The following is a 27532-nucleotide window of genomic DNA, read 5'->3' on the forward strand; positions in this document are numbered from 1 at the left end:
GACCCGGAAGCGCATGTGTCTCCGCCCGTAGCCTCGGAGATGGCGGAGTGGAAGGAGGAGGTGGAGGTGCTGGTACAGCGGGTAGTAAAGGACATCACTGGAGCTTTCCGCAGGAACCCCAATATGTGAGTCGCCATTGTTACGTCATTCACACACGTGATCACAGCACCGGCTGATGGACGCAGCTGGCAACTTGGAAACTTTAAGCGCTGTCATCTGCTGAACGCAGCCACGCTATATGGGGGTGACATAGTGATGGGAGGTTTTACATGGAATGTACATGTGTGATAAATAGCTATCAGGTCTATATATATATTATATAAATGTACACACACACAGCTGGTGATGCAAGCAATCTAAGCCTGTAATTAGCCTGTGACAGGTCACCTTGTGTTAACTGCTGCATTGCACTGATTAGGAATCTCTAATTTTACTAAAAAAAAAAATCTTTAAATTGCTGATAGAAAAGTAAATAACACAGATCTACTAATATGGGCTCTGTATTGTGGAATGTGGTATTATTAATAATAAACAGGATTTATATAGCGCCAACATATTATGCAGTGCTGTACATAAATTAGGGTTGTAAATGATAGATACAGACACAAGAGGTGGGGGCCCTGCTCCGAAGAGCTTACAATCTAGGGGGTGATTACTATTAGGGTAAAGCAGACACCAGGAGGAGGGGATCCTGCCCTGAAGAGTTTATAATCTAAGGGGGGGGGGTTTAGTAATTGTGATGTAAGAAGAAACATTATTACCCCTCATTAAACATTAATACCCCAGCTGGGGTAAGTCCATCACTTTGTTCCTATACAAACTTGTGTGGATCCTATATGTGTGATGGTATTCTAATATTTATATATATATATATATATTACATCACATCTCATGCTTTACTGGTTGGCCCAAGATTTTCCAAATGTCCTTTGGAGCTGGGCTTGTAACAAGTGTTTATAATCCACACTCAGGTGGGATCATGTATGTTATCAAACTACAAAACACAGCTTCATGTGAAAGTGATCTGATCCTTGTTTTTATTTGATGGATATGTAGCCTGAAGATATAATCCCATACACACTTTTGTTTTCCTTAGACTATTAATAATTTCCTTAGAATAGTAAGGATAGATTGCAAATTAAGCAAAACCAAACGGTTGGTTTTCCAGATCTTGTCATTTCCAAACAAACCAAATCTAAATAAAAAACAAATAGCCCAGTAGTAGTATTATTATAATAACAAACAGGATTTATATAGTGCCAACATATTACACAGCGCAGTACATTAAACAGGGGAGCAGCAGACTGCCCAAAAAGAGCTTACAATCTAAGAGATCACTAATATGCAGTGCTGGGTCCCAGGTTTGAATCTCAGCCAGGACACTATCTGCATGGAGTTTGCAGGTTCTCCTCGTTTTTGCCGGGGTTTCCTCCGGGTGCTTCGGTTTCCTCAGTTAGGTTATTTTGCCACCCCCCAAAACCTTAGACTGTATTGATGACATATGACTGGGGTAGGGATATTCGATTGTGAGCCCCTTTGAGGGACAGCTAGTGACATGACTATGGACTTTGTACAGCGCTGCGTAATATGTTGGCATTATATAAATAGTGTGTAATAATAATAATGTGTATTGTAGTGGCCAGCTGTGCAAATAAGTACTTGTTCACTTGCAAAATTGCTGCTGAACCTACAGTCCTCTGACCCCTTCACAATATGTTAGCTATGGGTGTAAGAGAGTGAGAGAATTACATATGGGGGTGAGAATTATTGTGACCGGATCCCATCCTTATATTCACCCACAGCTGCAAATATCTGGAGCATTAATGTATTTAGCAGGCATAGATCCTACATACCTGGGCCATTCCAAAATAGTCTTTGATATCCAGCCATTACTTATTTCTCTATCTGATATCCAATGCTGCTGAGAAATAATGCACCTAAAGTCCGACGTCATTTAAACTAGCTTTTCTCACTCTTTTTACGCCAAAAGGAACACTCAATTATTTTCACACAATTAACACAATTATTTTCAAGGAATCAATTTATTTGGGTGCTTTTTTTGGTGACGTGTCTGGTTATTCAAGTGGCTTTGGCCACAGATCTATGCAGCTAGGATCAAATGTAGAGTCAGCTGACCACAGCTCTCGGAACCCCCAGCCACTTTTAAAGGATCCATGGAACCCTGGATAAGAACTGCTGATTTAAACTATTTCAGTGCTCAGCCCAGAAATTATTTTAAGCTGGGTGGGTAGAAATTTTAGGTGGGTGGCATCCCCTGTATTGTGACCCAACTCATCAGTAACTACCCAAAAACAGCTGGGTGGTTACTGAAAAGTGCCGGGTTGTGCACCCGGCTAAAAGGGGCTGGGGAGAACCCTGTATTTACTTTGCCAGTGTGTCCACTGACACCTAGTTATTCTCCCACTGGGTATCTTCATCTTGTCTCTGTGCCTATCATTGACTGGTTATTCTTCCATTAGCTGCCTTCATTTTACATCTTGCACAGCATACTCAGGGTGAAACCAATCAGTCATGTCCAAATACCTCTGTCCTTCTGTGATGTGCATGTGTTGCTGATCTCTGCATATCTTAACAGTTTGGGAGATCAGGTAGAGATGGAAATAAGGTTTGGTCTGTTTACTTTCAACAAAAAGTGTAAATCAGCAGTAGCATATTTTGGCAGAAGAAGTGCATTTTACAAAGCTAAATTTGCATTTTTGTGATGGAAAGGATCGTTTAAACAGATATAGGCCCACAATCAGCTTATCAAGATATATAATATTTTCTTTTTATCTATGACATTTATTTAACATAACATAACTCATTGTAACCTGACCTTAACACCAACCTCTAATGATAATTTCAACCCTGCAGCAACCTACTTTATGGTTTTATAAGGTACCACAGTCATATATTAACTGAATTGTTGCCAATATGGTGTCTGGATGCCCTGGCTAGCTGGAAAAATTGATATGGAAGGCCTTTCACGTCTCATATGTTTGCGTAGGATTTCCAATAGGTTAATCTTACTGTTTAGGTGTACAATTACTGATCCTTAATAATGAACAAATGTGCAAATTGATATTGAATGCATTTTGCAGATGGTGTATATTTAAAACCATCAAGTTGTACATTACTTTGATATGACTTTGCAATTGTCATTTCATTAAAGGTGACCAAATGTCTTTGGGCTAAATTGGTTATACACACAGTGTAAGGTTCTGTACTCACAGGCAAATGAGCTGCCTGACTTATCCGATTGTTACCTTGATTGGCCAAGATTCCGAAAACATTCTGATTTCTTGTGGATAGAAACTACCAGAATTCTGATTTGAAATAGTTGTTCATTTGTACACAGGATACAGCTTGTGTTCTTCTGATAAGTATTCACTAAAATGGGCTGGATGTAGATTTCAGTTTCATAAGGTAGTTTAACAAAAAATGATATGGGCATTTGAAATATCCTTATTAATGTAATATTGATTAAAAGCCACTTTTGTTTACTAGTAGGAGAAAAGAAAGCACAATGTTACAAGTGCTTCTTTTTCCAGTCCCCATTTGGCAAAACAAAGGTAACATATAGTTCTGCTGACGCTAAACAGAAGCTCCTCCATAGATTGCCAGCAGCTCCATGCCATGCGTGCACACTGCTGCATCACGTTCTTCACCTGTCCTGGACTTTATTTCCTCTCCTTAGAGCCAAGAGCTTCACTTCTGCACATCATTCAAATCCTAATATTTTCTCACAGGTAGTCTCTGAGATCCTGGGCACTTAGGAGTAACAAGGTAAACCAGGAACTAGTGTACCTCATCCCCAATAAAGTATAGCTCAGAGATTGTGTAACATCAATCTGTGTGCACTGATCATTCCCCCCGTACCTTACTCCCTGGGCACAGCAAATCCCACATACCTCACCCCCTCTTCGGTCACAGAACATCTTCACCCACATCACTGCATACCCCTCATCTCCACTGGTTATAGCACCACCACACACCTTACTTTTTGGTAAGAACCTTTTACCCCTTGACCCCCTCCCTCCAGCAACAGTGCTTCTTCCACAGCCACAATCGCACTCATCGCCCTTTTTTCAATCACAGCGCCCTGATACCCACCTCACTCCCTGGTCCCAACATCCCAGCCTTGCCCTCACTACTATAGTAGTGCCACCACACCCTTTATTGTTTTCTTTTACCCCGATTGGAACACCTTGCACCTAACAACTCATTTTTATCAATGCAAATGATTCTTGCTCAACAAATATTCCATCTGCTTTCTCTATCGCTCATCACCTGCACACTAATATCTACTCTGCTTTACAAACCAAAATCTGGAACAGGCTGACTTTTGCTAGGAATATATAAAGTATGCCACACTAAGATCAGAACAGGAGTACAGCTGCCTTATACTTTTTTCTTTTGCTTTATTTGATTGTAGAAAGCATATGCCCTGTCCTGCTTAATATTCCATGTGTTGCCTGTTGGATTTGCACCAAATATGCAATTTAGAACAACCCTCAGCCAAGAATTAGCTAAGGTGGCTGTGTAAGATTTCAGTAGAAGTTAAGGCTTGTTTATACTTGATGTAAATAAAAAGCGTGCAGTGTTATGTGATTTAGTACACACTGTCATGCATTTTATTATGTGTTGTGCTACTAGTCTGGAACTGATTTTAGTATAAGATTGGTACCACGTGTACCCAGACATACATGTACAATAATTTCAAAACACCCCGCAATGACCTTGTGAGTAAATTCCCTAAAGCAGGGGTCGGCAAACTCCGGCCTTTAGTCCAGATACGGCTTGTCCATTCCTAACACCTCCCTTTCAGTAATAGCTGTATAGGTGATGTGAGTTTTCACCACCCTCTAGTTAGTTGCTATAAAAGGAATATGTAATGGTACAAAAAGTCTAATTCAAATATAGCAGGTTCTTTTTGATGTCATCTGCTAAATCAGCTACAAAAAATGTAAGAAACATATAGGATGTAGGGGAAAATGTCAGACAAGGGAAGTGAAATACAATGATTATCTTGGTACAATGGCACATCAGTGTTCTCCCCAGCCCCTTTTAGCAGGGCGCACCACCTGGCAATTTTCCAAACCAAGCGGCTGTTTTTGGGTAGTTATTGATAAGTTAGGTCACAATACTGCTACCTACCTACAATTTCTTCCCACCCAGCCCAAATTTCTGGGTTGAACACTGCATCAGCAAGTAAACTGTTTTTGAGGTGCTGAATTGGGAACAGGAAAAATTGACAAGCACAAGAATCTGGGCGACTTTGATAAAGGACAAATTACAATGGCCTGGGTGAACATTTTTAAAAAGCAGATCTTCTGGGGTGTTCCTGGTATGTAGTGGTTAGTACTTACCAAAATGAGTCCAAGGAAAGACAGCTTATGAATTGGGGACGGGGTTGTGGGTTCTGAAGATTCAAAGATGTGTATTATAATACTTTTCTAAATTTAAGTGTGGCTTCAGTACGTGTAATGTGGTCTCTGCCAGGTTTGTTATAGTTGATTTGAACCACAGTAACCTTACACAGTACGTGTAACTTTCCTGTATTAAACAGAGAGGGGTAATTTGATAGGATAGAATTTCACAGAAATTGTCCTTAGGCTAAGTTCAGATCTATTTTTTTTTATTCAAGCAGTACCCCTGCATTTTGCAACACCCCTAAATATGCTAACATTAGAACAAATGGGTTTGTTCATTTATCTGAGCCTGATATAATAAAGCTCCCCGAGGCTAAAGAGTATACACTTTCATGGATAAACCTGGGTGATCCAGCAAAACTTGAAATGGATTTCTAAAAATGTTGTCAATCCAGGACCAGATCCTTTCTAGGTTTACTGCACCACTAAGGTTCACCCATGATTGTTCATCTTCTCCAGATTTACTCGGTCCTCGGATTACCTTGCCTGTTCATGTTGATGAACCAGAGGACCAAAACTGGGCTACTGATATTGCTGTGTAATGCTTGTGGACTGGTAGGCAAATATTGCACAATCTTTTATGATAAGCATGCAAACATGTTGTTTACTTGTTTCTCCGGAATGGACATCTGAGAATCTGGCAAGAATTCAAGAAAGACTAGTAGTCTGTATTGGATGCTGTAATCAAAATTCAGTGTAAAATGTCTGACAGTTTTTTGGATGTGATTTTGGGGATAACACTTCTTATATTTACTTCATCCTTCACTGTTTATTTATAATACCTGCAAAGAAATGGCCTAAACAATTTTTATGTTACTACTATGTAATATGAAAGAATACATAGATCCAATAAACTCTTTGTAGCTTAATATTTTAATTTGAATAACTAAGTATATACTATTGTCTTGCACCACAATCTTATCACCCCCCTTCCCGAATGTAGGCATTTATATATGTGTTCAATACAGTAGTCATAATGCTAGTTTCTGCACATGAACAAAGATAATATTCTGGTATTAGTATCTTTGTTTTTACCTGGATTGCTGATAATCTCATTTTTTGTTTTTTGATAGAGATGAAATTGGGTTGATCCCATGTCCTGAAGCAAAGTTTAATCGCAGCCCCATAGTATTGGTGGAGAACAAATTGGGAGTTGAAAGCTGGTGTATCAAGTTCCTGCTACCCTATGTACATAACAAGCTTTTGCTTTATCGACAGAAGAAGCTGTGGCTTAATAGAGATGGTGAGTGTATTTTTGATGTTTACGTGTACCTGACACTTCAGTATTCTATGTTTTCTGTGTATCTTGCATCCCAAACAGACCCTTACGTGAAATAAAGAATACAAATTTAATGTTATGCTTCCTAAGTGGACACGTTGCAAGAGCTTGGTAGCCTTTGTACTGGAAAAGTTTTGCTGACATTAATCAAACATAATTTATGCTTCCCCAAAAACTTTTAGGAGCTCATAGAAGGCCATATTTATCAAAATGTGAGCCTAACTATCTTACATAATCTGTTTTACTTAATAGCAACCAATCAAATAACAAGCTATGACAGTAATGCAGTGTTTAACCCAGGTGGGAAGAAATTATAGGCGGGTGGTAGCCTCTGTATTGTTACCAAACTTTTCAGTAACCACCAAAAAAAAGCTGGGTGGTACTGAAAAGTACCAGGCGGTGCGCCTGACTAAAAGGGGCTGGGGAGAACACTTGTAATAAATTAAGAATGAGAATGGGGATCGTAAAAAATGTATTGCTCTTTGTCATACGTAGTAACTAATCAAGTAAATAGTTTGTAAGAGTACAAGAAACTGTCAGGTAATGTTACTTTTTAGTATCCTGGCGAAACAACCATGCACAGGGTCTACTAGTGAGTTTCTGCAGGTTTGGCATATAGGCACCTATAGATGCCTGGCTGCCTTCTTGTCATTTATAAATCTTAGACCAATCTGATAAGCAGCACTTCCTAAGGGTGCCACAGCCAGGGGTGTAATGGGGCAGGCACGGGCAGGAACACCGCTCCCCCATTTTTTAGGGAGTGTGGGCATGCGGTGATCCACGGCTCCACCCTCCCGCAGGGTCAGAAGAAGGACTCGGCTGCAGGGGTGCACTGGCCAGAGCTGTGGACCATGTCCTGTATTGAATTGTAGGCTCAGGGAGTCTCAAACCTGCAATGGAAGATTGGGCAGGTTCTGGTATTGTGACGTCACTTTGGGAGAGGTGTCTTCCCCTTTGAGTTACACAGGTAGGGGTGCCCCCCTTTTTATTTTTTATTTTTTACTACACCACAGCTTGCCTGTTCCCCCTACTTCCTGCATATAGTCATTTACAAGTTTGCCACTCTTCCTCCTAATGTCATGGTCTCTTTAACTTTGACCTTAGTGGTTTTGGCCCAACTCAAATTTTTACACAGTTCTGCTCATTCAGTCTTGAGTCACATCCAGGATTCTTCTTTATTTTTTAATTGTATTTGTAGGTACTGCAAGAAATCTCTTGACAGTCCAGCTGACCTCTTGTGCCATGCTTGCTGAGGAAGCTTGTTGGCCCTTTCGGCTCTACCTGCTTTCAAGGTTGTTACAGAATATACAGACATACCTCATTTTTCATACTGTAGATTTTTGAGTAACAAAAAGAAATAATCTTTATTTTTGTGAAGTGTTCTGTAATACAATATTTAGCATATTTCTTTTTTAGTTCGCAAGATAACAAAGTCATAAAATGTGTATACAACACAATAGATTCACTACCATACCTGCTTCTTTTTAATATTATATTTGATTTCTTATTGAATGCAGAGCTGCATTGATTTGGGGTATAGCTGAAGTTGGGCTTTAAGTAAAAAAAAAAATACCTCTCAGTATACCACTTGCCCAAATCAATGTTTTGTATAATTCACAATATATTCCCGAAAGCTTTTAAATGTAATTGTGAGTAAAGCTGGAGCTATAATTAATATGACTCTATGGCTGCTCTTTGCAAGAGAAGGCCCATAGTGGTAGGTTTGTAAACATATAAATTTACTTGCCATAAAAATATTTTATATTAAAATTTTAAAATGAATAATAGATATTTTATAATCAGTTTATGCACTATGGGAGGAATATGTAATGCATCGCACCTGCTACACTCCCAGTCCTAGGCCACTGCAAGCACAAATTACATTTCAGTTTTAGGTTTATTAACTATTTGGGGTTTTATACTAGAAAACACATTTTAATTTTCGATTGCAATATTTTAGTGGTATATAGCCAATGTTTATATTTTACCTATACCATTGTACACAACGAAAGAGTAACCTAAAGTGGACTTGACTTAAGCAAACAAAAGGTGCACTTGTTTAGCTCTTCAACAGAACAGCTCAAGATAGACTTGGCTGGTTTTACGGATTTTCCCATTTCAAAGACTCCTTTGTGTGAAGCCAAGCCAATAGTGACCACTTCTCAAATCGGGCATAGTTTTGCTTTGAAGAGCTTTATGCGTTTTCATTGTTGCTTTCTTCCCAGATGGTATTGCTGTATGCGATAACATTTTGTTATCTTACTTTCGTCTATAGCAAGCTTGTAGCATTTTATCTGTAAACAGAAAAATGAAAACCTTTTTTTCACTTTTAAGAAAAGACAACACCCCAAATGAAAAAACAAACTGACTAAAGGTTAACTTTGGCAAAATTTATATATTTTTTCCCTTGTAGTGGGTCCTCCTTTCTATTAATTTTTTTCTAGAGCAGTGGTTGCCAACCTTTTCGGACCCAGGGACTGCTAAATGCACAAAATCTAGACCGCACATGTGCGGGGAACCTTGTGTCACTTAAAGGGGAAGAGACTTCTCCCATACTGTTGTCATAATGCCAGAACCCGCCCACTCTCCCATCACAGGCACATGGTCCACGGCTCTTGCGGGTGCACCCCTCCAGGGGGGTCCCCCCTGCTGGGGGGTGCACCAGCCAGAGCCGCGGACTATAAAAATTTTCTTACGAACCACCAGTTGGTGACCACTGTTCTAGAGGATGCTTCTGGAGAAAAAAACTGACCTCGCACCCCATTTCCATAGCTTCCAGCCCTCTACTATCACTTTGCTAAACCAGTCCTGCTCAGCCAAAGCAGCAGCTTCTTTGTGCTATTAGTAGGACCGATGAAGTCATCCCATCAGGGACAGTCTTTAGGCCTTTTACTATATAAGATGAAGCTAAAGCTCTACCCACAACCTGGATCATGGGGCTGTGGAAAGCAAGCAGATGCAAGAGTGAGGGATGAGGTCAGTTTTTCTCCAAAATTCAGCATTGAGGGAAGGGGGATCTGCAAGGAGAGAAAAAAAAATTAACTTCAGCATTGTGTTCCTTAAGCTATTCCTATAGTAAGGATTGTCCTAAAAACAAACAAGTTTATGCGTCTTCGTTATATTGGATGTGTGTGTGTTTAATGTTAAATTGTTGTTTTATACTTCTAATGAGAAAATACTCTTTTTCAAAAACTTGCATAAATTTAGCTCTATTGTTTTTATAATCTTAAATATATATGTGCAAAAAAAAAAAGAAAAACACTCTATTCAGTGTTTACTAAAAACGTTGTCATACTTTGCCTTAGAAATTTAAGGCAGTGTTGCTCGCCTATTCATGTACCATCAAAGAGCACCCCAATCTTCTTTCTCCTCCTCTTCTTCCCGTAAACTATCCTGTCAATTTGATTGGTTGTACTGAGATATCGTAACTCCCACGCAGGAGTTCATTCTTCCCCGGCACATGCAAGGTTTCCTTTTCAACCAAAGTTGATGTTGCACATGTGCAGCTCAGCTTTGTGTCCAGAAACCCAGAGTGATCAGGCAGGTAAGACACATTATTGCAGAAGAGACGACACCTGTCCCTTTCTGCAATAATGACCTGCCTGATCAGGTATTTGTAGAAGTGGAACTTTAGTTCCATTTTACTTGATATTCTAAGCAGATTTGACCAGTTTACCATGGGTTCCATAGAATTAGCTCAGTCCATTGAACTCCCTTATTTATTGATTTTTAAAACAAGAGAATATTCAATTGCATAGTATGGTAAACTACATCTGACGTTTCCTTATTCTCCTTCACCCTACCGTAAAGGCTTTGGAGAGTATTGTTTCATTATTGGGGTGTTAAAGCTTTCTTTTTGGTAGGGTTTAATAGAAACGTGCATTTTGCCTGTTTAACATTTAGCACAGCTTTAACTAGCTAGAAGCACTTCATTAATCTTTGATGAGATCATTGATGCCCTGAATGTAAAATAGTGCACAGAACATTACAGCATCTGTTTAGACAAATTAGGGCCAGGTTGAGAAAATGTGTGTTCAGATTTAGTGCATAGACAGATGTAAAGATTTTTTTTTAAATATTGGTTCAGATTTTGGGAAAAAAAGCCTATACTAGCCATCTGTCAGGAAGTATGTTTTTTTTTTTCTTTAATTACATATATTAGTAGTATTACTTCTCCTTTGTCCAGAATCCTTTAGAAAGTAAAACTTACAGACCTTTAGGAAAAAAAACCAAAAGCAACACCCAATATGTAGGCTGCTATTGCTGGCCTCTCTCTCTCTGAAAATTTAGTTCACTGTATAGCCTAGACCAATGGTCCCCAACCTTTTGGACCCATGTGTCCCCAACCTTTTGGACCCATGTGTCACTCATTTTTGGGCTACCCCCAAAATGGTATCCTGATGCCAGAACCGGCCCACTCTCCCATCACAGGTCTGAGCGAAAGATACAACCCGCCCAATGCCCTGAGCCTGCGGTGCATGCAGGGGACATGGCCCGCAGTTCTGGCCAGTGCGTCCTAAGAAAATTTTGGTGGGCCGCGAACCACCAAACTTTTTTCAGGTTAGGGACCCCTGGCCTAGACTAAATGCTTTCTGTGCTTGGCTTGCTTCAGGCATATTTAGGTAATAAAATCATTCAATGAAACTGCTACTTTAAAGAAGTTTATCTTATTTATATTCAATGTTCTGCACAGCTAGAACAGGGCTGCAGAGGTGGCCTCAGTGGTACAAATAATGACTTTTTATAAAGATTAGGAGCTTGCAGGATTCAAGAATTGAGATTGCTGGTCCTACAAAATTGTGTACACATATGATCATTGGCCTGAAAGTGAACATAAAACCTCACTGTCAGCCCTTGGGTTTGCTTGTACTGCACCTTTAGCAGCTGAGTTCATGCTGTTGAATGCAAAGTATATTAAAACTCCATATTTGCAGGATTAGCATAATTTTGTAGCAGCATCCACTTGCTGTACTAATAACAATTTAGTTGTTTATAAAAACCTAAATGTCTGCTTGTGTATATAATTGATTTGCATGCATTTACAAATGCCTCCTTATCTGGTTTTATACATTTGTGATGTGGTATTTTCTTTCCCTCATTTTTGCAGAATTAATTGACGTAACATGTACACTACTGCTGTTGAATCCGGATTTCACCACTGCCTGGAATGCAAGGTATGTAATACATCCTAGGACTTACATCCTTTCCTTTAGTATCCATCAATGTGTGAGCACACTTATTAAATGTATATTGTTTTTTTTTTTTAATATTAATAGACCACTTCTGACCCAGTATAAATATATTGTATAAAAGGATTTTCTTCTTTTCTATTAGACAGAACTTTTGCAAGAACATACGATTACTGAATACAGATTAGCAGAATGTTGGCAAATAAGCTATAGGACACCACACATAGTTTTAAAACCACAATTCTACATAAATGTATCTACTGTTATAGTTTTGTTAGTACTGACTTGCAGTATATAGACATTTATCTTTACACATGCCAATAAATGATTCATTCTTTAAAGACTGCATATAATGCCATCATTAGCAGGTATTTTCTCTGAATTTTAGTTTATTTATTATAAAATATTAGGCTTTAAGTGATAGGCATGCATTGGTATTTGATGAGCTGATCACCATGTATCCTGTGGTTTCACAGGTTTGGGACTTTTTTTACTATATTCCCCAAAAGCACAGTGAGGGTATGGGTTAGTTTTCTTTCGGCTAGAAGGCAGTTGAGCCCCATACTGTATTGTTTCTGGCCCACCTAGTTGTCCAATCAGTCTATTGTTTCAAAAGGAAAGGGCTGACAATCCCCAGTGTACCCAGAAACCTACTTGTAGGGAGATTTATTCAGAACTGTTGGTGCCCTGAAAAAGGTGGCAATGTAACATGTCAGCGGTTTATCTGCAATTTGCCTTTACCCGGTGTGATGACCCTTTTCTGTTCACAAACATGCAGTTGAATGCTATGACACAATAATCTTACAGATACATAGCATGTTTTTTTCCATTCACCTAACCCAACCCATGTATAATTCTCCTACACTTGAAGATAATATCTCTGTGCAGATATATTTCCACTCTGACAGGTCAATTAATATTTACATGTTAATATGCTGGGGTACAGAAGGATATTATTGTAGAACAAAGCTTTTCTGATACAGGCTTTTAAATTTTATTGTCTGCATTTCTGTAGGCCACGTATAGTTGACTGACATGCAGTAAACATTGGTAAAAATTTTCACAAAAGCTGAACCATTGTTTAAAATAGTTTTTGCTGACTGAGTATCACTGATGCCAGAACTCTCTCCAGATTCAGCCAAAATAATGTGTTGCATAATCATATGTTGGCTGCACCTGTTAAGTGGATATTGCATTCAGTCAAAACATTTACACTTCTTTCTATAAATGTTTTCATACAACTTTCACATTTTCATTTGAATCCTGTTTAAAACTGTGTAAATATTGTTTGAAAATTTTTGCATATAGACCTTAAAGTATATGTAAATCTGCTGTATTATGACACAACTTTTCAGTAACAACCCAAAAACAGTTATGTGGTTACTGAAAGTTACCGGGTGGTGCGCCCAGCTAAAAAGGGCTAGGGAGAACACTGTTTCATTAAAATAGTACCTGGTGATTGGGCTGTAAAGGTCATTGTTCAGAAAGCTCATGGAATAGATGACAATTTCCTATTCCTGTCTACCAGTTGTCCGTCTACATTGTCCTTGTCACATGGACTTCTGTTGGCAACCACAAGTAGACAATTCGTTGCACACAAAGAGTTGCTGTTTTTCAAAACTTTTAGAACAGTTTATCTAAAATTTGGGCTCAGTAAATTTCTTTTTTAAGAAAACAAGTAAGCTGCAATGCGTCATTTGAGTTTTCTTGTGTTCCAAGTTCAGATCTGATCATTTTTGCTTTCAATATGATCTGCAGAGCTAATGAAGCAGCACAGTTGGAAAGAGACCTGGCTGACTGACAACAGGATAATAGTGTGTGCTGGCAGATTACTCCCATGTGAATATATTTGATTTTATTGGAAATATGTGAAAAGATGCCACAAATGCTGCTGATATGGCAGCTAGTCATTACTTGCTATTTTTCATACAGCGTCTTTATTTTTAGGGCATGCTAATTGTCACTGCTTGGTTTGCTAATGATGCTGCTTTTTTTTTTCTTTTTTACTTTTCAATAATAAAATGTCTTGATGATACGGTTCTAAGTGCTAGCTACTTTCTGTTTTTTATGGTCTATAATAAATGTTTTGGCAGTGAGAGTATGTATTTCACTCAAATGAGCGTTTCTTTTCTCTCAACAGGAAAGAACTAATCCAGTCTGGAGTCTTAAATCCTGTAAAAGATCTGCAATTGGGAAAACTGGCTTTGACTAAGTTCCCTAAAAGTCCAGAAACATGGATTCACAGGTCTGTACAATGAACATTTAAATATAAAATTCACATATTAAAAGAAACCTTTACTGAGATAACAGATATTTATTGAGACAATGCTTTTTATTGTCATTGAGGAATGGTCAAGAAAGCTGTAAACTCCCCCTGTATGAATAATAGGACAATAGGATGCCTGTGGCAGAATGCTTGTGTGTTCTGCGCTGGAGCATTGATCAAATGATCTTAACCAAAAGAGTACAGAGCCATTGATCAACCAGCCCACAATGTCTCTCAACAAAGGTCATGCAAACAGTTCTTTGGCTATTTTCACAACCCTTTTATTTAAAGTTAAAATGTTGTTTGTTTGTGTTATTTTTTAAATGCAACACCTTTTTTTTTTTTTTTTTTTTTTAAAAAAAGATGTGGCACTGCCTGCCTCTCTAATTCTAATAAATGGGAGCGCAGAGCCTCCCGGGATACCTACGTCACACATCCTCGGGGGCTCTTGGTTGCTCCTTCTGCGCATGCCCGAGTCCTTTCATCAACATTTGTGCAGTGGGATCAGCAAGTTTTTTCCCAATCTACATCACCCAATCTCGCGCATGCAAAGTGTGAGATCAGGCGACGTAGGAGGAAGAGAGGAGAAGATGGCGGCACCTGTTTTTTTTTTTTTTTCCATACCATTGTTAAGCCCTTTTTGAGGTCCAAGCACTTGGTTTTGGTACTGTCACAAGAGCTGTTGTATACAAAAGAAGTATAATATTAAATACAGTTTAGTTTGGAGCCCATAATATCCTGGCTGAAAGTCATGAAATAAACAGATGTTTAAATAACCAGAAAACACTCCAATATTTCAATTCTGAACTCCATAAATCCACTTACTATCTGTTTTAGGAGATTCGGTTTAATGCATTTTTCATGCAAGGTGCACTGCATTTTAACATTGGTACGACAAGGTCTAACTGTGTGAGTCATTTAGATAAGCTACCCTGTTTCCCCGATTATAAGGCACTGTCTTATATTTTTTGAAATGCCAAAATATGCCCTAGGTCTTATTTTCAGGGGATGTCCTATTTTTCCATGAAGAAGACTACAGTACACATTTATTGCTGAAAGTCACTCATGATCACTCATGTTCCATTGATTGTCCCCTTCTGATCACTCATGTGCCGTTCATATTCCCCTTCTGATCACTCTATGCCATTCATTGTCCCCTTCTGATCACTCTATGCCATTGACTGTCCCCTTCTGATCACTCTATGCCATTGATTGTCCCCTTCTGTTCACTTACTGGTAATTAAGTGTAGGGATCTCCTTTAGGGCAGGTAACTTCGTTAGGGCAGGGATCAGCAGCGTGCTTCCTGGTTCAGAATCGCGGAGGCGCGTGTCCGGCTTTTTACTTTCAGTTTGGCTCTGCACTGCAGCCAGGAGCAGACACGCGCTGCAGCCAGCATTAAGGAGACACACACAGGATTGGATATCGGGGGATGTCTTATTCACGGGTGAGTGTCTTAATTATTTTTTCAAAAATCGGGGGTGGCTTATTTAATGGGGATGACTTAAAATCGGGGAAACACGGTATGTAGTTGAGTTCTAGTTGACCTTTTATTACTGGATTCAATATAAAACTAAACACACTTGTTTTTACAGTCAGTGTTCTTGTTAAAGTACATTGCAGGTGCCTTACCAGACGGTACTAAATGGATGTGTTAACAAAATTGTATAATCTCGCAAAAGTGTGTACGCGGCCCTGTATCTAATGTGACCTCCATGTCACTATTGTCGCCTGAAATAAAGTGGCTGTCATTAGGGGAAAAAAAAGAAACGTGGAGGACCCAGGAGATCAACACTCCTGAAAGTGTCCTTTTCCTGAAACACTTTGGGGGAAGAAGGAAAGGGAAGAATATACTTTTTTTTTTCTTTTACAAGGTATGTTTTTTAGGAAGGTTATTATATTGATGGGATCACTTAACACAATTAGTTTATGCTTCACTACATAGCAATTGTTAAAATAATTTTCTCTCAAACTTTTCACTTGCAGTTTTAATTTTCTGTGATAGTGGTTTTAGGGCAATATGGCATAGGATTAACATGTGTTTTTTCCCCTATGTTCCACAAAATATTCATGGGCCAAATAGCTTCTTATCTGCTTTCATAAACAAAACCTGCAACTAACACCACAAAATTAATGAACTTTCTTCAATCTATATACCAACCTTTTACTGATGCACTTACTTTAATTGACCTAATATCCAGGCTGTTATGTGCCTCTTTAATTGGTTGCATTCTGAAATGATTTCTCCTAGGAGTTATGACGTTAAGTAGTTTCCTGTCAAAGTCTTCTGTGAGCCCATTTCATTTTCGGTGGGTCGCAGTTGGATTAGCAGCGTCCCTGTAAGGGAACTTTCCAAGGGAGATGTTATCTCCAGAGGGCCTGCACTGAGTATCCTCCTATTTAGGAAATTTCTAGTTTTCTTTCCTTTTTTTTTTTTTTTTACACAGAATAGAAGATGATACTATTTCAAGTTTCTAAGCTTCTAGGAAATATTTTGTATGATAGAAGTGAACTCTGGGATTTTATTGACCAATGTAGCAGAAATGAATGAATTAACTTTTCTTTGGGAGTATCCTCTGCCGAGAGGTCATTTATCAAGCCCAATGTATTTCTAGATAAATGGTAGTAATGTGCTATGTAATATTGTAAAAAAAACAAAACTTTTAGATTCCATGATTATAGTCAGGTCACACATGTACAGCAAGATCTTTTTGGTCAATAAAACTACCTCCAACTCCTAATGCATTTGGTGTGTGTGTGTGTGTATGTATGTATATATGTGTATATATATATGTATATATATATATATATATATATATATATATATATATATATATACACACACACACACTATTAGTTAAGCCATGTCCTTTTGGAAATATTTACTCATCTCAGCCAGCTGCACTCCTGCTTTCAATACTTGGTGGTGCAATACTTGGAAGTGCATCAGGTCCACTGAAGGCCTGAATGGATGAAGGAGGACCCAGCCCTTAGTGTTGTCTATGGGACTTGAACCTGTAATTTACTTTGTAGGTACGGTGTAAGGCCCTGGTCCAGGGTCAGTACTCACCAGGTGCCAGCCCCCAATCTAACTCTGCACTCTTCACCTATAGTAAGCCCCTGCTCAGCCTTGGGAAGATACATGCACTGCCCCAGCACACGGTTGCCCCCAGGACTTCAGTGCACAAAGCATGGCACCTGGAGAAGGACTGACAGAGGACAAGGAGCCCACAAAAACAGGACAGAGGACACAATGGAAGTTAGACACGGGAGGGTCTGTTACCAGGTGATCCACAGATAACCCAGTAGAAGAATCCAGCAGAGACAAGTCCAGAAACAGATCCAAGAGTCATACGTGGGTAAATGTGCAAAGGTCAGTCCAGGCAGCAAACAATCACAGGGTTAAGAAACAGGAAGAGTCAGCAACAAGTAATCCAACAGATAGTCACACCACCAGCAGGTTAGACAAAAGGCAACTGGTGCCTGGGAGTATATATGTGTATATATATATGTATATATATATATATATATATATATATATATATATATATATATACATATACACACACACACACTATTAGTGTGGTGTATTTCAAGAAAAGGTTAGGTTAGGGCATGCTAATTGCTGCTTGGTTTGGTAATGATGGCCTGGCCAGTTCCAAGTCTTAGGGTTTAGAACTACAGAATTGTGCAGTAGATGTTCTGGATTTATTTCCTACAAAAAAAAAAATGTTTTATTTGTTGTGTGTGTGGTTTTTTTACTCTATAGCCTGCTTCCATATTTTGCTTCAGGTATGAAAATCTTTACTTACGACCTTTTTCCCAGACTGGCTGTACTGTGTGTAATTTCAAAAGGGATTGCAGCATTAGGTACAGATGAATTGAAAGATGTGCTTTATACATTTCAATGACTCTGGTGATAGAAACAAAATAAACGTTGTGCCTAGAAGTGCCCAGAAATACCAAATTTTCTCTGGTGTGGCATGTTAAGGGTAAGGAGATCTAAAGCAACAGATCTAACACTAAGAATTAATAATGGGTAAAAAGCAAACCATTATATATTAGCAAAGGTTTATACAGTCAATCTGTGTAGAGGTGGTCAGCAGAGTGTCTGGAATATCAGTTTCCTTCCTATAAGAAAAATATTTGTCCCCTTATTTTGTATATAAAGGATGTGGGTGTTTTACACCTGTAGACGTGGTTCTCTACTGGGTAGTTGGATGACTACAAATGAAGACATAAAGCATGAGTTATAGCCACAGGCATTATGATATGTATTTCTATGAAAAGTATATTTGGTATTTTAAAGCAACAGGGGGAAAAATTAATCAGAAGATATTAAAGTTTTTCTTTGTTTGCACTTTTTTTTTAACTTGATGAGAAAGATAGTGTTGTGTTTAAGACACCTTGTCATTATTTAAAAATAACTGTAAAACTACAGAAAAAAATAAATATTTAAATAGTTACTTGCAGTGTTCTTCTGTAAACCTAAACATAAATTATTTTTAGTTCACTTACAATGTTCCTCGTAACTTGCTAGCAAAAATGGCTACCATAGGAGGAATCGGTTCCCTCTTCTTCACTTCAGAGCTAATTACAGTCTGTGCTTGCCTAGTTCCTCCATGACTTAACTCCCTGCAATACCTTTTCTGTTGCTGTCAAAGAAGACACAAAAAAGATACATTAAATACATAGACACAATATCTTTTAAAAAGATTTTGTTGAAATCAGTGGACTTGTGACGGGAACATCTTAGGAGTTAAAGTTGGGAATAAGGTGTGGGTCAAAAGCCGACCTTTGCTTTTAGCTTACAGATATGTTAAGTTGCAAGAATGGAAAAAATGTAAGCATCGCTACAGGTAGGCTTAAGCAGCATTTGCTTAAAATACATGAGTTCCATGCAGCTGATCAGAGATTCCTGAAGGCAAAATTAAAACTTCCCACAGATGCTTAAAATAATAAAAAAAAGACTTGCATTTGTAAATGTAAAGTCATCATACCCTTGCGATCATTATTCAGTCGGTCCCGCACCACTGCATCTTTCTTCCTGATCCTGGCACAGACTGGACCCCGCGGTGTTCTTCTTTACTCTTCTCCAGGGAAAGTTAGGGGTCAGGTTATAAAGGCCATATGGCCAAAATATATAATTGTAAGATGCTTTTACCATTGAATTTCTGTACCTACATATACAAAATGTGAACCCCATACATACATACAGAAAATGAACCCCTGTGTGCATAGGTTTATTGGGGTCATATGAAAATGACTTTCTGTAGCACCATGTTTTCAGTAATTTAGGTTTGATTATTTATAGTTGGATAATTCTACTTTTTGTTTATGTGGTTATAGGCGGTGGGTTCTACAGCATCTTCTCCAGGAGCACATTTCTCCCTCAGTTGCATCTAAAGAGGGAGCACCTAATACTCTTACAGAACAGGTTCAGGGAATTTTACAAGAAGAGATGAATGTCTGCTGTGAAGCAGCAGGAAGGTACCCAAGTAACTACAATTCTTGGTCCCATCGTATCTGGGTTCTACAGCACCTGGGAAAGCTAAATGTTAAGGTATAGTAAGACATTTCAAACACAATATGTTCTGGACAAAAATGTTGTACTATGGACAAAAAGTATTCAGTCCACTGCCTTGGTTATATATACTGTTTGTATTCATAATTCAATGTATATCCTATAAGAATTTACGATTTGAGGGAGGCATTTGGCTTTAAACTGACCTGACACATCATTTTTCTTTTTGTACTTGCTCTTTTGTGGTTCTAAAAAATGTTTGCTAACTTTTCTTTTGTCTTGGAGAATTAAAACTGTCTTCTATTAAAACATTTCTTCTTACACTAGTGCAAATCTCCAGGGATCCCTGAAGGTTTACTAGAATGTATCTGAACAGATAAAATAGATTAGCAATATTCTGTAGTGAAATAGGAAAAAAATTGTCTGCCGCTTGAAGATGAAAGTGGTGTGAATTGCTTCAGTTTCCCTCCCTTTGGGAAACTTGTCTAGAATTGGAGACATGGAACATTTTGTCCAGAATATCCCTTTGGAGCTTCACAGTGGCACAGGATACTTTTGTATAGGTTTGATGTGCTAATGTAGAGAATTTTTTTTTTTAACCTATCATTGTTTTACGACCTACACCCCCTCCCCCAAGTAATTGTTTTATACTATGTGACAGTGGAACATATTCCAGGAGCTCCTATTATCCTATTACTTACCAAGCATCATAGCGTAAGTCTATGTATAAGTATACTGTGCTTTGTGAAAGTATTCATCCCCCTTAGTGTTTTTACTGATTTGACGCATTACAACTTTAAATGGATTTTAGGGGTTAGCCTGATATGTTTATTACAACCTAACTACCACTTTCAAGGTGCAAAATATTTTTTTTATTTTGATAAACATGTATTCAACCCCCAAAGCCAATACTTTGTAGAGCCACCTTTTTGCCGCGCCTATATCTGAAAGTCTGTGTATGTATAAGAACATCTGTGTGTGTGTGTGTATGTATATATTTATTTGTCTACTAGCTTAGCACCAGCTAAGTAGCTGGCCACTGAGAATTTTGACCCTCAAGGCAAAACTGCTCCTTTAAATTTACATTACTGTATAGAAACCTTTAAGTCATGCCACAGATTCTCAATTTGATTTAGGTCTGAGTTGCTTCGCATGACTTGCAGAAGAATTTTTTTGCTAAACACAGCTGAGGTTGTGGGTGATCTTAAGAGCTGAGCTGATCTGTAACATCTTGTAACTCTTAAATGACCAAAGACAAACTCTGCAATTGTTTCTTTTTGCATATCAAAGCACAGCTTGCTCCAGAAGTTAATGAATGTCTATGCTCCATAAAATGTTTTTTTTGTTTTTGTGATTAGCTAACAGTGAGGATTTTGTACAGTAACTGACACCATGCTGCCTAATATTATGTTGAGACAAACATCTGTCCTATTTGCATTTATTAAATAATGTACCTGTTCCAACTTACATACAAATTCAACCTAAGAACAAACCTGTAGTCCCTATCTCTTATGTAACCCAGGGACTACCTGTATACTTCTGATCATTGTCCTGCTGCACACTAAACACAGGGGGATGGCATCATGATAAAATATAGAGTATCTGTTTCATCATTCTTTGCTTTATGTGTACATTTCAAATTTTATTGCAAGCATCCAGGACCCATTCAGTATTCTGTAATGTGCTCTGCATCTCAAACTTTGGCTTAGTCTCCACGGACTATTTTTTAAAAGCTTATAAAGCTACTTTTGAATGTGTTTACATGAGTTACAAGTGTTTAAAAGTGTTTTAAAGCAAGCCGAAAACTCTTATACAAGCCCACAATGCTTCTTTTGGCCGTTTCTAGGCATTTAAAATCCGCTGATATAAATTCGTTAAGAGGAGAAAAAGAAAGGGGTGTAATTACGGTTTATATGGCTTTATGATATCACAAATACAAATTTATAGATTCAGTAATAAAAAAACATAGGAATCAAAAGATTAGTTTTAGTAACTGTAAGTGACAGTTCCTTAAAATGTTTTTTTTTTTTTTGCCATTGTAGTCTTTTGTTGTCTGCAATTTCAGAATCTAGAATAGATGTCAGTGTGTGTTTGCATCCTCCTAATTGTTCTCAGCATGTGCCTGAATTAGACAACTATTTTGATATTCTTTTTGCAATGGAATCCTATATTTATCTCCCATAATTATGTGTTTATAATAGGATAAACAATAATTGCATTTTTGTTTCTTTTTAGTTTCTTATAGATGAATTGTCTTCCACAAAACACTGGGTCTCCATGCACGTGTCTGACCACAGTGGATTCCATTATCGTCAGTTCTTGCTGAAGTCTTTGCTATCTAAAGCACAAACAGACTCTGATAATTCTGCTGTGTCACAGAGTCCCTGTCTTCCCAGAGAAGAAGAGGGCCCACGACTTGATGTTCCCCTATTGATAGAGGAAGAAATGGAGCTCAGCAGAGATTTAATTGAATCCTACCCAGGGCATGAAGCACTTTGGTGTCACAGGTGAGTTTTTTTTTTTTTTTTTTTTTTTTTTTATACATTTGCACTTAGAGGCAGGAGTTTTTGTCCAGGGATGCTGTTTTCCTGAATGTGAAATTCATTTGGAACACACGTCAAATGCAGGTCATCAAAGTCCTATTTTTATTGAGCCATGCTTATGGCAGTTCAGAAGCTGTGTTTAACCTTTTTTGTAGCATTTCCTATTCAGGCGCATTTGAACTGCAGACAAAACGGGTCAATGCAGCCTTTCCTTCTTTCCATGAAACGTGTGCATTTGCAGTTAAATAGCTATTCAACCATAAATATATTCTATTCAAATGCAAATGTCTTTGGGTGGTGAAAATAATGCCTGTGGATTCTTACCCTGTGTCCCTTAGGTAACACTAAAAGATTTACTGCTACTTCATTGTTGGGTGTTTTTCTTATATTTGGGTAAATTTCTTTAAGATGCTTATTCATGGCCTTGACTGCTTGCTCTTCATAGCAATTTCAAGTAGCATTATCATGAGGGCATTAACCTGCTGGGCGGTTCATTTCTGTCTAGTTTTATATGTCTAATAAAGTTTGAAACACAAAATCATGTCAAAATAATAAATTAATTAAAAAAATTATAATATACTCATACTATTATATTATACTGTAAAAAAAAGTACTACTTTTACACATTTAAATCCACTGTATTGCATTCAATACAGTTATTTTGTATTGAATGCAAAACATGGATTTGAATTTCCCACCCCTGCCCCGCCCCGCCTGCAACGTCCTCACGCACCGACGTCACGGGCAACTCGAGTGCCAGGGAAGCCAACCGAAGGAAGAAGGACGACGCAGGATGCCGGCGGATCAGGTAAGTAGCGATTTACTATTGTTTCCTATAGGTTTATCTACCCCGAGTGTGACTCAGGGTTACCGCTTTTAGCATCTTTTTTCTACCCCAAGTCACACTCAGGGTTACCCCCTGGAAGGTTAAGTAGGCATATTAATATTTAGCCTACAATAGATATATGCCCATATTTTATTTGGTGGTGGTGGTGTGGGGTACATTTGCTGATTATTTGCTTTGGATCTGTTCAAAAACTTGGAGATTAGTCTCCTGTGTTTTCACACTGTCTGTCCTAGAAATGGTTATAGCTCCAGAAATTATTGCTATGGCTATGTATGTGTAGAATCCAGTACTACATTTGCACTTTTCCCCAATTATTGTTTCTGGGACCATTTAAAGTTTGTTTTTGTGTTCTACCCTCAGATGGATTGTTTTTGGGTTTTTGACACATAATGGTACATAAACTTTGAAATAAAAAAAAATCCTTTTCTTGAGGTTGGACAAATATCCAACACTTCTGTGTATTTGTTCATTTTTGGGTACTGCTTGCCACAAACTGAAGCATGCTGATAGTAGGAGGGGTTATTTGAAGTGTGTGCAATCAACCTGTAGGCGGCAGTATAACTTAAAAGTGTGTGACAGTGTGTGTACTTTTCCCATTACAGGGTCAAAGTAAAGTATTTTTTTTACTAAATACAAGATTTATTATATTTATCTTTTTACTGTTTTGTTTTCTTTATTTTACAAATAATAAAGTTTGTCCATACCACAGGTTTTGTAAATTGCACAGCAGTAGCCTTTTTAGTGTTCAAGCTGTATCTCCCTAATTGGACCTTTGGATAAATTCTTATACAAAGAATTTATAAAGTATAAAGTACTGCATCCCTATCCTTATAAAGTAGAAGGATAGGGATGCAGAGACGTCTCTTGAGCTACTTAGCTCTGTAAACCACAAGCTCTTTTCAGTACAGTTTATACCAGGCCTGTCAATTTGTGAAACATAGCACATAGTTTTACCTGTTGTGTATTACATAAGCAATAATCAACATTGTTCTGTTTTTACAGTGTAGTTTGTTACAACCAAATATAATAAACAAAGTAGATATACAAAACCCTGCATTCTCTCTCTCTCTCTCTTTTTTTTTGGTGGTAGAACACCACATAGCAACTAATTTTGCATAGTTTACAGAATCAGTGCAATACCGATTAATCAATAATATAAAAATAGGAAAAATATGTGATCTTTTCATTTTTAGGGTATATTTTTTTTCACCCTTTACATATTCCTTTATAGTAAAAGAGACAAACCCTATGCAATCTGATAACACATTTCCCTTTAAACATGTAGATTGGTATTGGACCTAGACATCAGTGCTGTAGGCCATTTTGATAAACAAACCTGTAAATCTTCACTTCCCCCTGGCCACAGCAGCATATTTCCAGTAGTGAAAGAGTTTACGACTCTACAATTTATTGTCCTGCCAATGTCCTCAGTGTTAGCCGGGCATTAACATAGAAAAGTTATCGTTATCTGTGTAAGCAGATGGCTCCCCAGCAGCTCTACAGCAATCATTCCCAGCTCACTGCTCTGACAATGTGACCAATGCAACCGGTTGTTTCTGCTAATATAGAACTGTAGGTTTATTCCTGGAAGCTGCCTTCGGCATCAGTGCCAGTCTGGTGGCTCGTGGGAACAGTTACTGCATCCTATGCTTTGTCACCGTGTTTAAGTTTTGCAGTTTTCATTTATTCCAATACCAGGGAACAGTCATGAACCTGAATATTCCATTCCAAAGACTGAGGTATGTATTTTCATATAACCAGGGAATGTAATTGCATTAACCTCCTCTTATAAACTCTGTCTCTTATTAACTCTGCCTTAACCCCCTTAGCGGTCTAATTCTGTCCGTATTTCCACGCAAAAAGCGTTCCTTTTTTTTTTTTTTGCATGGAAATTTATTTTACATTGTAGGCCTATTATTCTTAGTCATAACCCCCCGAAATATGTGCAATATTTAATAAATTTAATTAACTTTAAATAAAAAAAAACACAAAAATCTGGTAAAAAAAATAGTGAAACATTTATTATAACTGATAAATAGCATGTATAATATATGTATTTATAATTATATAAAGATTTCGTTGTATTGGACTCAATACAGCTATTTTGTATTGAATGCAATACAAAATTTGAATTTCCCACCGCTCCTTCCACCCACACCAACGTCGCCGGGAAACCCCAGAATTGGTCTCGGCAGTCGCTGGCTGAAGATCGAAGAAAGAACACGTGTCTGTAGGACCTGCAGGGACCAGCAGGACACCAGGGGACGACAACGGAACAAGGTAAGTGTTTTTTTATGTTTTTTGCGACCCCGAGTGACTCGGGATTACTGCTTTTTACATGGTAAATCAACCGGAGACTCGGGGAATACCGCTACGGGGTTAAATTTGAACTACTCAAACGGAGTATGTAATGAAAATATTTGTAAGCACAGGTTACCTTTAAAGAAAACTGCATGTAAAAAGAATTTTGAAAGATACAAACAGCAGAGATTATCTTGCAAATTTTTTTTTTTCAGAGTTTCACGTAACTAATTTTGCTTCTCAATTATATAGGCGCCAGATACTTGGCTTGATTCATCAACTGCACAATGAACAATCTTCCTCTTCAACTGTGCAAGTCACAGATGTGGATGGCGCTGTTATTGGCCCAGAAAGCGGTTCTCACAACTACACCGGTTTTCTGGGGCACCCTACTAACACTATGGATATCGATGGAGCGTGCGACACAAACAAGCAGGGCTATACTCAAGAAACCAAGCGGCTAAAACGCACCCCTGTCCAGGACTCTCTTATATTTGAATCTGAGCTCAGGTTCATTAGTTGTGTCTTAACAGGCTGCAGAAATGCTGAGCAGTGCAGGTTTGCTGCTTCATACCGAAAATGGCTGCTGTCTATTCTAGGTCACTAACAAAACAATTCTGTACAGATTACTTACGGTGCAATATTTTCTTTAGCAGTGATATGCCATGGTTGTCTTTTGAACCATGTGCTTTTCACTAATTAAGACTATCCAGGAATTATTATTATTATTTTTAATTTATTTTTTGAGTCATTTCATCCCACTGTGTTTTTATTTTGTTCCATTTCTGTAACACAGAAAAAACAATAGACTTTTTTTAATGCTGCATTTGTTCATAAACTTTGCATTATTTACTCTCATTTTAAAACATTGTTACAAGTAAAAACGTATTTAGTTGTTAAATAATAAGCATGAATGGGATGGGAGGGATTGAAATAAGGTGGTTACTTGAGAATTTTTAACTGGGATTTGCAATTTTTCCAGTCTTGGTTTACTAACATTCTAGATTTCAGTAAAACATTGTCCTATTCCACATTTCTGTGCCTGACCCCCTTATTTTAATGTAATAAAATACAATAGAAAAAACTTTGGTAGCAGTGTGTGTTTTGTAATACCACCCGATTTTGGTAGCTTTGGATTTAAAGCAATGCATCATTTAAGGGAGTTTGCAGTTAAAACAAAATACTCTTTAGATAATTTTGATCTTTCAGCATAGTAAGACCGAGATGTTGTCACATATTGCTGTCCAACTTGAGCAAAGAGCAGGGTCCTTGTTGCACTCTAGTTTACATTTCTTTATGAATATGAGGACACGCATTGCAATATTTCTTTTGGTTGGCTAGTTGAACTGTAGCTCATATATCGTGCTATACATTATTGTTTAAAATATCTTCATAAGTATCTAGGAAGGCATGAGACCTAACTATAACTTTTCTCTGGGTTGGGGCATGCCTAGAGTACCCATTCAGAGTAATAATGGCTGTTGCTTTATGGCTCAACACTGTGACAGTGCTCCATTAAACCCCGTTGTCCTTAATGTACTGAAAATACAGCTTAACAAATCCTACCCTTGCCACCCTTTAATGTGATTCCTTTTTCAGACTGTGGTCTACAGACCCAGGAAGATGGCAGCTGTTGAATACACAGTATTGGGCATTATGATGCTGGTCCAAGGAGCTGTCTTGCCAACCCCATTACTATGATCACCAGTTCCACATGGAAGTAATAAGGCCAGTAAACACATTCCCAGATTTGTTTTCTGACTGATCTCCCCACCGATAGAAAACATGTCTGTGGCTTATTAAACCTTTGCCTATTTTCCTATCTTAGTGACACAACAAAATCAAGGAACTTCTGTTTTAGACAAATTACTCCCAAAAAAGTGTCCCGATGACTGTAATCCTCTTGCGATTTCCTTAACTTTTGGTGGAGTGGACACCAGGACAAACAGATGGTGTATACTTCCAATAAAAGCCCAGACACCGAAAAAAATATAGTGGAGGTTCTTACTCTTCCCAGTCTAAATAGAACAAATAAAATAGGCCCCAGTGGTGTGAGAGACCCCCAACTGGTGAATCGAGCAGACCTCCTAGAAAAAAATAAATTTATTGACTGCCAGATACAAGTTATAAATACCTGGTTATTCCACTTCTAA

At 38.1% G+C, this 27532-nt stretch overlaps 1 protein-coding gene across 1 annotated transcript; it reads left to right on the forward strand.

Annotated features, from left to right (window-relative positions):
• PTAR1 (protein prenyltransferase alpha subunit repeat containing 1) lies at nucleotides 1–26481 on the forward strand. The gene is made up of 7 exons (XM_072404169.1): nucleotides 1–125; nucleotides 6506–6675; nucleotides 11819–11885; nucleotides 14041–14145; nucleotides 19514–19727; nucleotides 21924–22195; nucleotides 25632–26481. The coding sequence occupies exons 1-7, from the start codon at nucleotides 40–42 to the stop codon at nucleotides 25984–25986; spliced, it is 1269 nt and encodes a 422-aa protein (XP_072260270.1). The 5' UTR covers nucleotides 1–39; the 3' UTR covers nucleotides 25987–26481.
• The last annotated feature ends 1051 nt before the right edge of the window (nucleotides 26482–27532 follow it).

This window comes from Pyxicephalus adspersus, chromosome 3 (assembly GCF_032062135.1).
Source record: "Pyxicephalus adspersus chromosome 3, UCB_Pads_2.0, whole genome shotgun sequence".
Classification (NCBI taxonomy): Eukaryota; Metazoa; Chordata; class Amphibia; order Anura; family Pyxicephalidae; genus Pyxicephalus; species Pyxicephalus adspersus.